The 18,906-nt window shown below is 34.2% G+C and overlaps 1 protein-coding gene across 2 annotated transcripts in view; it reads left to right on the top strand.

Moving 5' to 3' along the window:
• The window catches only part of CSMD1 (CUB and Sushi multiple domains 1), a 1,128,271-nt gene that overhangs the window by 1,063,039 nt on the left and 46,326 nt on the right, over positions 1 to 18,906 (top strand). For both annotated transcript variants that reach the window (XM_061354960.1, XM_061354961.1), the window contains exons 52-54: positions 3,935 to 4,108; positions 10,156 to 10,329; positions 14,393 to 14,566. In XM_061354960.1, the coding sequence (XP_061210944.1) occupies positions 3,935 to 4,108; positions 10,156 to 10,329; positions 14,393 to 14,566 (522 nt within the window). The remainder of the gene's footprint in view (positions 1 to 3,934; positions 4,109 to 10,155; positions 10,330 to 14,392; positions 14,567 to 18,906) is intronic.

The raw sequence follows: 18,906 nt of genomic DNA on the forward strand, positions 1-18,906 counted from the left end.
CTTTTCTTTTTAGAGAGTGACTTTTTCTCCAAAATTCAGTGAAATTTTTAATGTTAGAAGATATTTGTGAATGGCTGCTCTGAAACAAGCTGAATCAATAAGAGAACTTTATGGCAGCACTGGAAAAAAAATTCTTGGGATCAGGTGCACAGCTTACTAAATTATACCTTCTGGTCTTTTTAATAAAAGAGAACAGTATCATTCTGCTCTGTCAGACTCTGTTAAGGCTTCAGACATGTCAATGATACCTTCTGATAAACGGTACCAGAGTATTTCGTATGGTTATATGATGCTGAGCACAGAATTAACATAAACAGCAATAGCTTTTCTTATTCCATATAAATGGTGGAGCAAAGCCTTCTAAATGATATACACATTGTGACAAACAGAAGACAAAATTTATTTGCTTAAATACAAGCAATAAAATTAAATTAAATACATTGCAGTTATGAAACAAGCTGCACTATCTAAGCTGGTAGATACTAAAAAGAACATGAAATAGATTCTCAGCCTTCTTCAACAGCACCTGAAGGCTTGACAAAACACCCAAAGTCATCTCAAAAGGTACTGAATCACTCCCAAGGGTGATTCAAGTATAAATTGACACAGTCTGTCACTGGGATGTGGCTATAAACCTAAGGCATAGAATTTATAGAGGCAGTATTAGAGAATTCTATTAGTATTAGAAAAGAAAAAAAAAAAACAGAACAATGAAGAACAATCTACACCATTTAACTGAAAATATTTTAAACCAATATTTATTTTCTAGAAAAGAAAAAGATATTTAAGATATTTTTAGAACAAGGCTGAAAGCTCTACCTGTAACAGAAATCAATACAATGCATATATACATTGGAAAGACATCAAAATTTGATAGGTGGACCACTTGGTGGATAAAGAACTGGCTGGATGCAAAGAGCTGTAGTCAATGGCTCAATGTTGAGCTGGAGACCAGTAGCGAGTGGTGTCCCTCAGGGATTGGTGCTGGGACAAGTCTTGTTCAATATCTTTGTTGGTGACATTAGGGGTATTGAGTGCGCCCTCAGCAAGTTTGCTGATGACACCAAGCTGTGTGGTTTGGTTGATACCCTGGAGGGAAGGAATGCCATCCAGAGGGACCCTGACACGCTTGTGAGGTGGGCTGAAGCCAGCCTTACAAAGTTTAACCATGCCAAGTGCAAGGTCCTACAACTGGGTTGGAGCAATCCCAGGCACAGCTACAGGCTGGGCAGAGAAGAGATTCAGAGCAGCCCTGCAGAGAAGGACTAGAGGTGCTGGTCGATGAGAAAATGAACATGAGCCGGCAGTCTGCGCTCACAGTCCAGAAAGCCAACCGTATCCTGGGCTGCATTAAAAGAAGCGTGACATAAAAAGGACATGTAACTGTTGGAACAAGTCGAGAGGAGAACCACAAGTATGATAAGGGGACTGGAGCACCTCCCATATGAAGATAGGCTCAGAAGGTTGGGGCTGTTCAGCGTGGAGATCTCATAGCAGCCTTCCAGTATCTGAAGGGGACCTATAGGGGTGCTGGGGATGGACTCTTCATTAGGGACTGTAGTGATAGGACAAGGGGTAACAGGTTCAAACTTAAACAGGGGAAGTTTAGATTGGGTATAAGGAAGAAATTCTTTCCTGTTAAATTGGTGAGGCACTGGAATAGGTTGCCCAAGGAGGTTGTGAATGCTCCATCCCTGGCAGTGTTCAAGGCTAGGTTGGATGAGGCTTTGGGTGATACGGTTTAGAATGAGGTGTCCCTGCCCATGGCAGGGGGGGTGGAACTTGATGATCTTAAGATCCTTTCCAACCCTAACTATTCCATGATTCTATGATGGGGTGTGGCATTAGTTGGTTCTGGTTTACTCTTTTAGTTTTTTTCAGAGAAATTTTTCTTTCTGAAAAATACTTAGTTGGAAAAATAAGGTGACTATTTTAGATCTCTTATAAACCATTGATATTTTTATCAGTTTTCATATTTAAAATTAGGGGGTGGAGATTTTTTTTCTCTTAACTGCAGTTGTCCCCTTTTTGAGCACACATGGTAAAAAAAAAACAGGTTTTTGTTTGCTGCCTAACATACAGCTACTGTTCAGCAACTGAGAAGTTTTTGAAAAGCTAGTTCTTGACCAACTCCTACAATTACAGAATCTTAATGTAAGTAGCAAAAGGGGTGACCCACATGTGATGCGTTTAACCAAAAGCAAAGTATTAGGTAGATAGATACAGAAACTCAGGGATTTGCTGATTGAAAACACATTAGTTTATTCATAATACAGGTACATTATTTTTCATTCTAATAGAGGACTGATTAGTACTTAATTACGGGAAACTTCATTCTCCAAGAGATATTCAGTAATATTTCCTCTGGATATAGATCATTAGTATCCAGAAATACACTGTAGAGGATTTTGAGGAGCCTACTGTTTACCCTCTTTCTGTCATTCACATGCTAAGGATAGGATATATAAATATAGAGTCTATCTGTTTATATTTCTAAAGCAGCAGGAAAGCTAATTGAAACACTGATGGTAAGGCATTTAGATTATATTTATCAACATGTACTTGCAAATAGTATTTCTAAAGAAATTGTAAAACATTAAACTAAGGGGGTTCAGGATTGAAAGAGACCTAAGTAGTAAATTTATTTTACTTGGTTAAGAATATGCTGAACAGCTGCCTAACTTGTCAGGTGGCTCATTATTCAAGTAGTTTGATTATTTTTAACTTTAATCACTGTAATTAAAAATAATAAAGCATTTGTAATATGTTTAGAACATTTCTTTCCATTGCATTTTAGGAATATAATTTGATTTTTAAATATATGCATAAGTTTAATATTCAGCGTTAGCATTAGAAGTTGCAGTGTTAGGCTACTCCACAAATTACGTTAGTGTGACTTCACTGTAGTCTAAATGAATTTTATTCACCTCTGAATACCTTATGTATAAGAAACTTTGATCACATATAGTCTGTTTATGACCGACTTAATCACACACTGGCATGTACTTTATTTTATCCAATTTCTACCCAATTCCATGTTGTTTTCTATAATGAATTTTTAAAACTATTGAGGAATGTGGCCTTGAGTTCTCAGATAGGAAATTCAGTTGTGATTAACGTGTTTTAAAAGTAAATCCATGAGTTATGCTAACATAAAATGTAAGTGAATCTCTTGAAGACATTGGTCTGGATCTTAAATTACAATGTTATTGATATATTCTTCTAGAAGCAAAAGACATGATAGTATGGTTTAAATTAAATTAGAATCTGATACATTCTTAAAGGGTTTTTTTTATTCAGTGCCTATAATAGCTGTGCGTTGCAGCAGAGCTGATGCTACTGAAGGTTTCTGTGATAACGAGTCAAGTCTAGAAAAAAACAGAATATTATATATTTGTAGCAAGTAGACTACCATATATGTTATATGATCATGAACTGTGGTGGGAAATGAGAAAAAAGATTGTTCATAACAATTCGGAGTACTGCATGTTAAAAAAAGATAATATCTTTAAACAGACATTACACTTAAAATGGCCAGGGAAAGTATATTTGAAGATTAGTCAGGAATATGTACATGTGGGAAATAACCTCAGCTGTCCCAGACATTATTGTTACTCACTTGTTTTGGAACTGCAAATATAGGTTGTGTTTAAAGCTGCTGTCAAGATGTGAAGATATCCTAATGAGTTTTCGAATTTAGAACATGTGTTGCCAAATCAAGCATAATTTTAAACCCTTACTATGAACTACAATTCTTACATTTATTACTTTTAAATATTTAAAATTTAAATATTTAAAATATTTAAAAATGTTAAATTTAAACATAATTTCAAAAATGTGAGGTGGGACACTTTCTTCCAGTCTGAGAAATAATAAAAGGTATTTTCATACTTCAGTTTTTTCTGTTGTTCTTTTTTTTTTTTTTTTAATTTAGTTATCTCCTGTGGTGGTCTTCCATCTCCACCAAACGGAAATAAGATTGGAACTTTAACAGTGTATGGAGCTACTGCAATATTCACCTGTAACACAGGATACACATTAGTTGGTTCCCATGTGAGAGAATGCTTGGCAAATGGTCTCTGGAGTGGTACTGAAACCCAATGCCTAGGTAAGAAAAAATGTAGTATCAAGTACTAGAATTCAGCTCTTACCATTCAACAACATTTCAAAATAAGTTAAAAATAAAGGTATCTTAAATATAGAAATATTGCATACTGCATGCAATTTTCTACTACTCAACTAGCATATATTTTTTATTAGAAATTTAGTTATATTTGATGTTGTTGGAATGCTTTTTTTGGACCAGGAGGGTGTTTTAAGTGGATCAGTTCATTGTCCACGTTTACAATACTTTGATTTGTTTTGTAAAGCAACCACAGAGTGTGTGATGAAACTAAGCTGGAAAATGAGCTTCAGAAGTATTTCTGATGCATTCCAACTACTAACGATCTTTCAGCATACTGAGCATTCAGTCAAGGGAAGTAGACAAGAGAAAGCACGAAGTAAAACAAAAGCAACACCCTTCCAAACCCTGAGATACATTTAGTTTGGACTGTAGGTTCTCACCCCAACTCTTGCATTCTTCAGATCCACTCATATTGGTTTGCACTTCTCATATATACATATAAAAAACATGTTTGTTTTCAGTAGCCTTTGAGTCAATGGTGTACTCAGAAGTGGGTATGCTTTTTGGTTGTGGTCAGTATATTTATTTTTTGAATCTTTTACTTGGTTTTTCTACCCTCATTTTACATATTTCCTTCTTGCCTCTCAGCTGAATATACTCAGTCACTCTCAGGAAAGAGGAATATCTTTTTTCCAGAGTTCAGCCGCACTTGAAAAGCAGTTTTATTCTCTGCTGCCTATCTATATGCTTTTAGTAGAACACATAGTATTCCATGTTTATCTAGTACATTTTAAACAAAACAGATTGACTAGGTATCATATGCAAGAATTTAATTGTTATACAAAGAAAAGAATTGATTTTAAAAAACAACCAACAAACAGAGGAACTAGAGTAACTAGTATATCAATATCCAGAATAATCCAGCTTCCTGATTTTTTTCAGCAATGAAACAGTAAAAGCATTGTTTTATAAGGAAGTGGTAGCCATAAAATGAATTGTCAGAAATTTTTCTCTATCCAGAACTCACTTTTTGTAAAATTTTGAGGTAGGCTAGGGGATTGCTTGATTAATTAGATTGATGTCTGACAGTAACATTTGAATTAAAGCTTTTGAATTATGCTGATTATTTTCTTAGAAAATGCTTTCTCCTCCCATTCTGTAGAAACATGAAGTTTTTAGAAGTATATTAGCACAACAGTTCCTGTATGTGAAAAATAAAATGACAGTTATCTCCTCTGACCTTGCTATTTTCAAAATATCACATTGAAAGAATCCCTGATGGTGTCAGTTCCATGAAGCAAGTCATAATGAACATGATATGTACATTTACAATAAGTCAGTGTCAATATGCATCTGTGAGAAGGAACTTTTAATATACCTAAAGTACTGATAATGAAAGGTTGCTGAGCATTCTTAGACACTTGAACCCTTTCTTAAATTTCTCAATGTTAATAGTGTCACTGTCTTTCAATGTTCAGATAAACAGATATGTGACCTTTTGTATATGAGGTTGCTGGTGCTCATTACCTTATAGATATAAGTGGTAATTACGTACTCTGCTGTTTTGCCTGAAATTTCTAAGCAAAGGTAATTCATAGTACCGTCATCAATGGTATTTGCAATTACTGAACTTTGAGTTCATGCTTTCACCAAGATGCAGAAACAAAATAAATGGATACAGTTTCCCTGAGCAAAATATAGACAATCAGAGCTGCATTTTAAAACACAGAATCATTCCCCTGGTAGAATATTCTATTAAAAGGAAAGACTATCTGCATCACAGTAACGGGGTGTGATGGGACCACATACCAACTCAATCATGTCTTCAAAAAAACAATTTTCAAATATCATGAATTTCACCTTAAAAGGTTATTAAGAAAGAAGAAAAGCAAGTATCATTAGAAAAACATGATTTTTACCAGAGTACTATTGACAACAACCTGCACTTCTGGACATCTTTAATACCTGAAAATACTTCGAGAAAATATTTTGAAACAGGTTGCAAACCACAAAACAGTAATGCACTAACAGACAAAAGCATGATAATCTAACTGGTGAAAAAGAATGGAGTTATTAACTCTATTCTTCCTCTGAATAGAACATACAATTTTATGAGATACAGGTGAAATACAGAGATGTGGGAGTCTTCTCTCTGAGACAGGGATAAAATCTCAGTCTTTGTGTCCTACTTGCCATGATTGCCTTTTCCTCTTTCAATCCAGATACTAGGCTCCATCAGCAAGGAAAATGAAGGCAGAATCTTTAAGAAAAAGAAAAATAGCATGAGATCATGTAATACAGACCTGAATTAAGACTTTATAACTTTTAATCATGTATTTCTGATCGATTCCTTCATTTTGCAACAGTAATGTTTGTAGTACATTTTTTGTGAATATTGTTTTACTATTTTTGTGAAATATATTGTTGTAATCTCTTACAGTACAGTGATCAGAAGCAGTGAGTAATGTCTCACAGAGCTAACCTAGCTTCTAAATGGCAGTTCATTATTAGTGAGTTCCCAGCTGGATGTAGCTTGTTTCTTGCAAATGTTGTCAACGGGAAAAACACTTCTCTGGTTTGATATATTTTCAGTTCCATGCATGTTATTTTACGGTTCAAAATATGCTGTATCAAGAATAATGTCATTTTGATGTAGGAAATAATAGCATAAATGGAACATCATTAGTACTTCTTTTGATATTTAGAGCAGTAAAGGGGTAAAATCTTCTGTTACTTAGGGAAAAGAAATCCACTGAGGTGCTGGTTAGGAGAGTGCTATGCTTCAGCATTACTTTTTCACATACATAAGTTCATCCATTCCACAGTGGAACTGTATAAGACGTTCACATATGAAGATACATCAGCTTCCTACTGGTGTTAGGTTATCCTGGACTGACACTGACTGACGTTTAAAAGATGTTGCAACTGCAACTGTGAAGAGCCAACAGACCCAAGACTGTATGTGTAGGAATATTTTCCTCAGCCCTTTCTTTTGTTGCAAGCATGCAAGCTATATGTAATGCTCAGGCTTCTGCAGTGTGTTATATACCATTCATTGCTAGTGTAGTGCCTGACACCTGCATTTGATTATTTCAAACATAAAGATATGTGTTAGCATTCATTCATTTTAACTAACCTGAAATACCACTTCATCATCTGATCTATAGTAACAGTATTTAGTACTTATGTATTGCTTTTCTTTTTTGAAAGGCTTGAAACACAGAATAATCCGTCTACCAACATTGAAAAACTAAATAATACACAAATCTCAATGCATTCTGTTTGTATTATAACTCTTGTCCATAAAAGGCCAGAAAAAGAATTTTTTTCTATCCTGACTACTGAGAAATATATTTTACCCCTGAACACTCCAGATTAACTGTCTACAGTAGCCGTAAGTTTAGATTCAAATAGTCTAGAGATGGAAAAGAGCTGATAAGTACAGGACCTACATAGTTAACAATACCAGTTTATTCTTGAAGTCAGCTTAAAAGTTGCACACAGTGAAGCTTTTGACTCTTTGCAAAACAGTAATAGATTTACTTGATATTATATTTAGGAAAGGCTGTCTCTATATACAGCTTTAATTTAATTTACATGAAGTCATCCTTTTCTTTTCCAGGAGTGATTTGCTGTTTGATTTTGTCTGTTTCCTTTTCTTTTTCTTTTTTCTTTTTCTTTTTTTTTTACCAATGCATTGAAATTGGTCTCCATTACTGTTCTGTTATCCCCTTGGTCATATCTAAAACTTTTTTTTTCCACCTGTCTGTCTGCATTTTAAACAATTTTAACAGACCTAGTCCCACTTGGAATGAACAGAGGACCTCTTGCAGGAACTGTTACTGCAATAAGACCAAAGCTTGTCTTGTGATACTTCCCAAGTGTTTTTCTAAGAATATTTGATGGACTGTTTTCTATTTTATTAATTACATTGTTGAATGCAGCCCTGTGCTTAGAACAGTTAAATGCATCAGTGTCTACTTCACTAGACAAAAAATATCACATTTAAAGCTGGAACATTGTTAATGATTATTTAGTCTTTGCTAATTTCAAATTCTGACAAACTCTATAGTGCCAATAATACTGCACAGTTCCAAGGGTGAAAATCTAAATTTGAGTTACCACATGCACACTGCAGAGGGTTGTGTCTACTACTAAACCACTTCCTGCCTTTCTACATTCTCTCACACAATTTATGATCCTAAATTCCCAACAAGGTCAATGGAAGTATGCAGGCTCCTCCAGAGAGCTATTCAGGAAAGGCAAATTCTTAAATTTTAAAGCTAGATGATGTGAATGCCACCAAGTGTGTATTCCTAAATTTCAAGGACAGCATGGTCCAAATTTATTTCAGAGGTGCCTTTAGGACTTACCTGAAGCCTGTGAAAATCAGGAGGCAAACACCCAGGGAGCTCTGAATGAGCCTTTCCATTTCAAAGGAATGATAATGACTCAGAGATGCTTTTTACCTATACTGTACATGCATGAATATAGTTCAGGACAGCTATAGATGAAATAGGTATCACTTTTTGTTACCCACTGTCTGTGTAGAATCAATTTATAATTTCAGGCCATCTGAGTACGCTAATTTTCGTATCTCAGGAAAGGCTTCCTTTGTGACATGAGTACTATTACCCTGGAGTAATGCATCTTGTATTGTTTTGACTGCAGCTGATGAGAAGCACTGCTGGTAGACATTCCTTCCTTTCCATGCCTTCATCTATCTGGAAAAGGTGGCTATTTCAAAGTGTTCTGACGAAACTGGAAAACAGTAGAAAGAAAAGTTGTAATTTTGATATGAATATGAATTTATAAGCACAGAAATGGCATTAAATATACCAGTTTACCTAAAAATCAACTGAAAATAAAATAAAGGTGATTATCATTTGAGAAAGTGAACAGAATAAAAACACTGTCTACAATTACTAAAAACCATTAATAAATAAACATGAACTTCACTGTAGAAGCTAGAGCTGAAAGTTAGGAAATATTTCAATGTAATAAGATACACTTAGCTGAAGAAGTACTTATTTTTTTCTTTCAAGTCTGTGTAGAAACCTGCTTTTCACAGTCATTTATTTAGACAGCAGAAAATTTCTTATAAATAGGGGACTAAATTAGGTAATACAGCTAAGTGGGACATATATGCATATCTGAAATAACTCCATGTTTCTTCTCGTAAAGGCAGTAGGCTGACTGTGATCCCACAGATTTACCTGTTTGTTTACATTTGATTGCAGTCTTAGGAACTTTCTACTAATCTGAAGACCTACTAGTGAGAAATAAGTTGTTTCTTGGATATGTATAATAACAAGGACTATGTTCGAATAAAATAACAGCACCAGGACATGGTAATGAGAATGACACTTGATCATCTCTCCTGTTAATTCATTATAACAATGCCTAGACAGGTTTTTTGCTACAGTTCTGCAAAACATTTTCCAAGAAGAGGTCCAGTTAACTTACAGCAGTACTGATCCTGGTAGGCAGCTTACTACCAGCTGTGCTGGTTTGGAGGGCAAGAGATTTTCATTTTATAGATGTAGACTGCTCTGTGCTGCTTGGCCTCTGCCAGATAAGGGTCTCAACTACACTTAATTTATTAGTAGAGATTTACAAAGTCCAAGGCAAATCATGAATAAGAGAAAACAAAATTCCATGATGAAGGAATAGAATGGATTTGAGATTTAAAGGCCTTTTAATTCAAGCTTCTCTCAGGAAAAAAGAAACCTAATTTCAGGCATTTGTAATTTACATTTTCCAGGCATTCTTTTGACAAATATGTAATTTCTGCAACAGAATCTGCAGAAGCTATACAAATGAAAATTTAAGCTATTTAAGTATCACTTCACCCTAACAAAATATCATGTGTAGTTTTTGCGTCTCAGAATTTTATCTGCACAGTGCAGAGTCTTAATATATTGTTTGTTGAAAGCAAGGTTGAACTTTTATTTTCCTATCAGCATTCTTACAACGTTGACAAGGTTTATAAGAATACATGGATTTGATGGGTTGTTCTTCTATTGTAGCTGGTCACTGTGGTTCTCCAGACCCAATTGTAAATGGTCATATTAGTGGAGATGGTTTCAGTTATCGCGATACTGTAGTTTACCAGTGTAATCCTGGCTTCCGACTTGTTGGTACGTCTGTCAGAATTTGCCTGCAGGATCACAAGTGGTCTGGACAAACTCCTGTTTGTGTCCGTAAGTATAATTAATTTTTCACTTAATTATTTCTATTATTTTAAATGTAATTGAACATTAACGGTGCATTGGATGTTCAGAATTGCTTGAATGAAGATACTCAGAGCGGATATTTATTGGGCCTGTTTTCAGTTGCAAGAGTCATTATGATAATCTAATCCAGTTTGTAGCCTGGCACAGGCTGAATAACTACATCCAGTAATTTCTGGATTTTGTTGTTTCAGAAAGAGGATGACATAGGCAGTGAAGTGTATTGAACAACATTCTGCAACTATATAGTTTCATTTATCTCTCTCATGCGGCATAATTTCTGTGTCAAGTGTGGGCTTACTGAGCCTCTCCCCTATTTTTTCAGCAGGAATACCCAAATCCCTTAATCTATTTTCATTGTTTATTAGGTAAAGCTGAAATACTGTTCATCTGTACTGTTTTGATGACTGCCCATTTTTCCAAGTAACCTCCCTAATACTCACCAATGCAAGCCCATGCTGGGTATTGCATTATAGTTAGAAAAATATGTTAACTATTTCATACCCTTTAAAAGGGTTTATTTTGCTCTGAATTCACCTGCTTTTGAAAATCCTGCAATTAATTGCTGGAATTAAGTCTTTCCTACTCTACTTACTTCCTCATTTACATGGCAGGCTTTCTGAAATTTTCTGAAGCATCAGCCATTTAATCAGACAAGTCTGATTTTTCGTATTTTTATTTTACTATTTTATTGAGTAGTTGATTTCATTATTCTTTTTTAGTTTTAATAAGTCTCACTGGTTTTATACCATGTTTATTCTTTTTAATGAAGCATTTATATCAACTATTTCAATTTTGCAGTTTTTTTGAGATGTCTGCAATTCAGACAGAAGTCAGAGATGATCAGCTTTTCTGTTCGATCCATGTTAGTATTTTTGTTTCATTTCTGAGAAAATATTTTACTGATAAATCATTAGATTTTAAAATATTCCCTATTTACCTTCTTAGCTGCAGAAATATCTACCAAGTCTCATTGTCCTTTTAAAATCCTATTCATATCTTCAAGTGATTAATATTAATCAAAGGAGAATGCCACCACTTAGCAGTATTACTTTTAGTAGATTAATTTTACCATGCAGTGAACAAAATCCCCTCAAAAGAAAGGGGCAAAGCTGAGGGTTGGGGGGATGGATGTAGAAGCTGTTTCTCCCTGAATTGATGTTATCATTACTGTTTTAAGAATAACTGGCAGCAAATTCTGTCAATACAGGTTGCCTAATGCTTTCCGTTACAACATGGTTTTCTTTTGCTTATAATTCTGCCAGACAAAAAAGTCATACAAGATGTTTTTTTATTTTTTTTTTTTTTTAAGTCAGCATCCAAGCTTCATAGAAATGGCTCTGTTATTTCTAGGATGGAAAATGAAAACATACTGTTTATTAATGCTAGAGAACACTCTCTAATGTTATACTGAAATGGCCTTCTGAGTGAGCAGTGGTGGATCAGGAACTAGAAATATGGTAAAGGTACCAGGAAGAAGTTATGGGCTGTGCCCCTGAAAATTTGTCACAAATTGGTCTTAATTCTGTGATATTTTTACAGAAGCTCATGTGTCTTTTTGTTTTTCCGATTGGCTTTGAAAGGAATTTCAGAGTTGTAAGTACTAGACATTGTAATCTTCAGAAATGATCTAAATATTCAGAGTACCCCACCCATTACTACTTCAGCTTCTTAGTCTCACATGAGTGTCAGCCTTACATGATTTGTGACGCTCAGGTGTTTCCCTATCTCTTGATTGGATAACCAGTTGGACCACACTTTAGCCAGATACTCTCTGAAAGATCTTTTCCCTTGCTGGCTGTTGAGAGTTAACAGGAAATATTAAGGTATCTGATTAGTTCTTGTGAGTAACTTTTAAAATTAAAATATTGAATTTTTTTTAATTTATTATTTTATTTTAATTAAAATATGTACTGTACTGATGATGGCCAAAACGCAAGCTTTGTTATGTAGCTGGGAAGTTAGACTGGACTTTTTTGGTTGTCCAAGTACTGTCAGTACTACCAGTATTTTTTTCTGGGTTACGTATTTTCTGTGGTGAGATGAGAATCTCCAGGGTCTAGGAAAGGCACCATGTTAAAGATTGGAGTATATATTTGAGAGTTATATTACATTAAGTGGGTTGTTGTTTTTTTTTGCAGTATAATAGGCAAAAGTGTAATTCCTTAGTGAGTATTAATTTCAGACATGTGCGTGCATGCATAGGGCAGTTATTTATATTAAGGTGGAGGAGAGAATTTATAACTCATCATTTAGATGATACAAAGCCATGAGTGCTAACCTTTATTTGAAGTGTCTTCGATATTACTATGGTAAACTATTAATTGCATAAAAGCCTGATGATTGAAAACACAATAATGCCAAGATTATCTACTTTGTTTTTTCTTAAAAAATAAGAATGCTTTGAAGTACTATCTACTCTATGAATCCAGCCATTGCAATGTTGATCAGTCAACAGGTCAGTGATATTTAGTAACTGGAATGGAGCAGTGGCAGAACTAGATGCAGTGATTAAGAGCATCTAAGCTCTTTAATTTCTGGAAAACATTACAAAAGACAGAATCCTGTCAAGAGTAATGAGGTCTAAATGTGAACTGGCTGAGTAGTCATAGTAGAAGTGTGCTTTTGTTGAAATGGGCAACTGAACGGAATTACCCTTCATTATCAGACTTTTTACAAGAGACCTAAATTTTATGTTGCTAAAACCTATGTCATATAATTTATTCATGAAACGGCAGAAAGTTTAAGGTAACAGAATTTTTTCAATAGGTTTTTACATGGGAACTATGTTAACTGATTTATCATGCCCCTGGATATTATTTTATTTATTAAAACTTAATCATCTGTAACAGTTGAGAAAATGAAACAACTGTGCTAGAATAAAGTTGATCCTGTGCATGTAGTAAGACTTTATTTTGTTGTTTCGGCTTTCGTCTTAAAATGCTGCAAATGAAATAGTACAGAAAGGATTCAAGTATGTAAGTAGATTTATTTAAACAGTTTAAGTGTAAATGCATAAGTCTATATAGAGGAAGGTGTCCAGTTTAATTCCTTAAGTTCAGATACTCTTGAAAAGAATGCTTCACAGTTGAACTCTGTATGTAATAAAAAGAAACACATTTAAATTATTTTTCACATTATTCTTCAATTAAAAAAAAAAAAACAACACCCAGAAAAACAAACCACAAAAGAATATAGCTAAAGATAAACGTGCCATAGGATATTTATTTGAGTATGATAAATATCACCAACACAATGTTGAAAAATTGTATGTGGTTATACATATATATATATATACATTCTGATTTTATATTGTCAGTATCTATGCTTTTCTGTATTTCCCTATACTATTTTATTGCTTTGTCATGTGGGAAGCTAGAGCTTGACCATAATATGTGTATTTTTTTAAGTGTAATTCAAGCTTAATTAACACATGTAATACACATAATGAGAAAAATTTACTCCCAACAATTTCTCTATTGCCATAAGGAAATTTGCTTAAAAGGGTCACTGCTTCAGCAAAGCATTTTAAGAACTCTGGAAGAGGAGTGCTTCAGAACTCCAGAATGCTCTGAAGCAGTACATCAAGTTCGATTTGTTTGGCTCTACTACATTTTAAAGCTTTCAGGGAAAAAATATTTTCTTTTATTTGCATTAATATGAATCATAGTGAACTCTACATTTTTTAAGATCTGATACATATCAGATGGGTGTCAAATGAAAAAATATGTATCAATATTTATATTACAACTTTCGACATAAAAGTAGATTCTGGAAGTTTTATTGAAAAACGTAGATTTTTCTCCTGGCACTGAAGAATTCTGAATAAATGCATCCTACTTTTTCTTAAATTTCTTTTATAAATATAAAAGAAACATTCAAAAGAAAACAAAACGAAACAAAACAAAACAAAACAAACACAGCAATTAAAAAAACACAACAAAGGAACTCAATCCTGTAAGCGACTCTGTGGAACGCAGTACCTTTCAGTTGAATGCTAGCCTGTTGGGTTTTTTTCTTTTTCTTTCAACAGCGATCACATGTGGACATCCTGGGAATCCAGCTCATGGAATGACTAATGGCAGTGAATTCAATTTAAATGATGTTGTAAATTTTACTTGCAACACTGGGTACTTACTTCAGGGTGCATCTCGAGCACAGTGTCGGAGCAATGGGCAGTGGAGTAGCCCTTTACCCAGCTGCCGAGGTAAGAAACCTCATATATTTTCTGCTCTCCAATGACTTATTTCAGGCAAGATCTTTTGCTGTACCTTCAAAATACTGGGATATAATTCAGAAACCTGACCTTTGGATGCTTATTGCCGCCTTTACTTGAGTTTTTTCATTTCTGCATTGGAAAATGGACTTAAGGCTGAGTATTGAGGAATCCTAAGCTTTTCAGTATTTTACCTCAAAGTTCTCAGACTTCTATCCCTAGCATGCCATTTATGTCTATATATGTGATGTGTAAAGTGTACTTTGCGTCACAAAAGTTATATTACACTAATAAATCACAGTTGGCTATCTAGCTTGAATTAGGTGTGCTAGAGTACAGTTTCCATAGATGGTCTATTACGTCTATTAAAACTCATATGCAAATGAATATGCATGCATCAAGACACTATTAATTCCTCTCAATTTGCTAGCAATACCTGAGAGATTTTAATAACTTTTCTACATGTGAAACTTCACTTTTCTTTCTCCAGAAATAACTGGTAAAGTAGGATTAAATTCTGATTGCTTTTTTTTTTTTGCAAGGCATAACTGAACTTGATTGCTAGTCTGCTCTGAGTAAGATGTAGATGTTTGAGAGCTAAGAATGAAGCAAGGGTTTGTGTTATGAAGTGCATATTAGGAAAGGACAAAAATAAGTAATTAAAAAAATGCAGTGTAAGTAAGATCAAAGGGAAACAAGTCTCTGAAGTCACCCTGTTGTTTTTATTTCCATTCATGGCCATTGTTCTAGCTTATTTCCCTCAGTCTATGGCTATTGTCGCAAAATACGGAATTAATACAAAAATCTTCATTCTGTTACACCTCTATCAGACCACTAAAATCAGTTCATATTGGTAATTTTTTATGTTATTTTTATGATACTGTGAAATGTTTTATTCTGAATCACTGAGGCAGATTGAATATCATCTGACTAACACAGATGAAAATTGTCAAGAGAGGTGAAAAGCAGGACATGAGGTGAATCGTGTAACATCTGAAAGATCTCAAAAGCTTGGGAAAAAGTTTTTGAGATACTGTATATGCCTTTTTCTGAAGGCTTCAGACAGAAATGGACTGTAATTGAGCTAATTATTCAGAATACAAGTCTGGAATTCTGTTGTGCTCCCTGGTTAGCCCCTCCAGATCCAAGTTAGATAGCTTTCTGGAAAAGGGGTTAATCCTATAGCAGATAAAAGAATGTTTCCAGAAATACAATGCTGATAAGCATTTCTTGAGTATTTTCTTTCACTGGAAGAATGATCACTTAAAAGTTAAATCAATGTAAGTAATATGCTTTCCGTGCTTTGTAACTTGTCTTTCATGTGCCTAAGGAAATTGGAGTCAGCGAAGTTGCTGTAAGAATACTAACACTGGGACTAAAAATCATGTTAGAAAAGTTAACTTAAGCTATTGGTGGCTTCATTATCTTCACCTGTTGGTTTATTAAGAATCATATTCTATTACAGTGGTTGTTCCGAAGAATATTGATTATCTTTGGTGATTAGCTCATCATATTTTTTCAGAGATAGCTGATGTAATTTCAAGCTGAACGTGTGTGGAATTAGATCTTTCATTCTCATTAAAACAGTTCAGAGATGGCAATTCCCTCAGTCACTACCCTCCAAAGTTATTCAAGTGAGCTAACAAGCATAGCAATATAATTATTGGAATGGAGAAATGTGAGTTAGCAAATTCTTCCTCTTTAGACTCATGTACTTTGCCTGTCCCTTTTATACGTTTTTGTTTCGATAGAGTTTAATGAACAAACTCCTCTGTCTCATTGGTGAAGCATTGAAGTTATGTTTATTTGTCGAAAATACCCACTTTGTTCAAATTTCTTGTAGTTTTTCAGAGATCTTGTGGGTGCAATCTGGATCTGTTCTATTTGACTCTCATGGGCAGAGATTGCATAGTTTTACTTAAATTCAGTGCCATTTATGAGATGATTTACTCAGCGATTTGTATTGAACTCAAGTACATTTATTAAAAGGAAAACAAGTGACAGTGAAAGAGAAAAAAAATGCAAAGACTCTGAAGATTTAAAGAAACCCCAAATAATTAGGACCCTTACAGTTATTCCAATGTTTCAGTTTCATCTCCTATTTTCCCTTTCCTTTTTCATTTCATCCTACAAATTTGAATCTGATCCAGGACAATTTATGATCTGAAATCTCTTTTAGGGAGGTTGGTTTTCTGAACGTAATGCCAAATCTGGCATTCAACACTTTACTAGGCATGGGGTGCTCCCACAGAACACTTCTCAGCATGCATCTACCCGGTTGAATTCTACCTGTATATCTGGGTAAAGGAGACTTTTCTACCATAAGCTGCCTCCCTGTAATTTCATAGCATAATTGCATTTACATAATTTCAGTGAGAGCAGAATTTGATATAACATTTAGTATTCTTACTTCAGTAAATACAATATTTTTTTAACCATGTGCTGTGAAAACTGTTGTAACATTTTTATTATAATTACTCTTTTTTATATATAACAGGATATAGTTTTTATATATAACAGGATATAGTTTGGATTAAAGGATGAATCTGCATAGTTCAAAATTACTAGAGATTCTTCTTGCTGAAAAGACAAATAAAATAAATCTTGAATTTTATCATTTACATGAAACAAGAGTCCTTATTGGATAAAGAAATAATAAAATGCATTTCAGTGATGAAATCATGCTGAAACTATAGTTTTGCATCCACAATTAAAAAATAAAAAATCAAAATTCTACCAGCTATAAATGGCTTTATCAAATTTACTCTTAATTAATTGATTAGAGCTTACTAGAGCAACTAATAGCACTTCTTCCACCATATGCCTTTTATTCTAAAATTGCCTTTTATCTAATGGGTGAAAAAACATCTGTATTAAAGTTCATTGTTAGTGATGATTTATGAATTTGTGTACAAAGAAAGTAAATCTTCCTTTAAATATACTGCTGTAAAGGGATTGATGTTCCTGGCAAACCGGTACCATGGAATTCAACAAAGATTTTACATATAACCTTTCTGTCAAACCTCGGTAGAGTTCACTTGAGTCAGTGATGAACTTGACTTCACTGAGAGTCTACATGCAGTTGCTACAAAATATAGATTATTGCTCAAAGCTATTGCAGAACATTGTTTTATTTTGCAATTGAGCTATAATCTATGCATGGGAAACCTTGGTATTTTTAGAAAATAAATCTGGGAAATTCTCAGGCACTATCCATTGTGTCAGTAGTAGATTAACTAAAAGTTAATTCGTAGGAAATTGAACAAATAAATTTTATGAGGCTTTTTGCTTTTCAAAGCAGTAGTGCACACAAAAGATCATATGTGCTACCCTAGAACCATATTATGAAAACTCATATGAAGAGAAGTATTTAAATATTTTTGTATATTGTAAATGCACTGAAAGCACTGAACTGCTTTACAGTGGTGTTTCCCCCCTACTCCAGAATGCCATTATTCTGATAATAATTATTTCATCTGTTCTGTCACAGCAAATAAAAGTTTTAATCCCTTAACATTAAGACTTTTTTATATATATATACATATATATTGGATTTTGGATCTGTCTCCTGAGGTAACATAATCATTAAAACACCTATGTGTTGGAAAAACTCACATTCCCAATGTTTCTTTCATAAGTAAAAAAAAAAAAAAAAAAAGCTGGTTTTGATGCTTCCTCTGTGTGTGTGTGTATATGTGTATATATATATTTGAAGATTTGTAATAGTCTTTTCTGGAATGTTGAGATCACTGAAGTATGATTTTTAAAACATAATTTGTGAGATGGGACATTTTCATCTCCACATGGATTCGGGCTTTGCCTTTACCTTTTGATAAGGAACTTGTGGCATGTTCAGTTTACTTGCCTTTAAACTGGAATCAAGTGGCATTGGAAAAATTCTGGTAGCCAAATCTTTGTTCTCTTCAGCAAGCCTGCCTGTGTAGGGCTTCATGCAGCCTGAATGTTCTACCCCAGAACTACCTATGAAAATATCAAATCCTAAACCAAGTACATTCAGTGTGGAATTTTTTTCCTTAGTAGTTTGGAACTGCTTTCCATTTTATCTATGGAAGCACAGAAAGCCAGGTCTCTGCCCTTTCTACTTTTCATAGTAACTCTGAACCACCAAGATGAGAACAGGATCAGATGGTATGATAAGGGCTCTGCACTGCTGACTGCACTGCAGGTCATTTTTCCATATCTGCTTACACATGACATTTAAGAGCTTTTCTTCCATTAAAAACATATTTCTTAAAACCAGAAATGTTTTACTGGGAAGAACTGTTTGGCAAAGTTGCAGGGGTTTGAGCTAGGTCACATGCTGCAGTCTG

Source organism: Neopsephotus bourkii, unplaced genomic scaffold (genome assembly GCF_033783945.1).
Source record: "Neopsephotus bourkii isolate Nb327-2 ecotype Australia unplaced genomic scaffold, CSIRO-AGI_Nbou_v1 NB_756, whole genome shotgun sequence".
Taxonomy (NCBI): Eukaryota; Metazoa; Chordata; class Aves; order Psittaciformes; family Psittacidae; genus Neopsephotus; species Neopsephotus bourkii.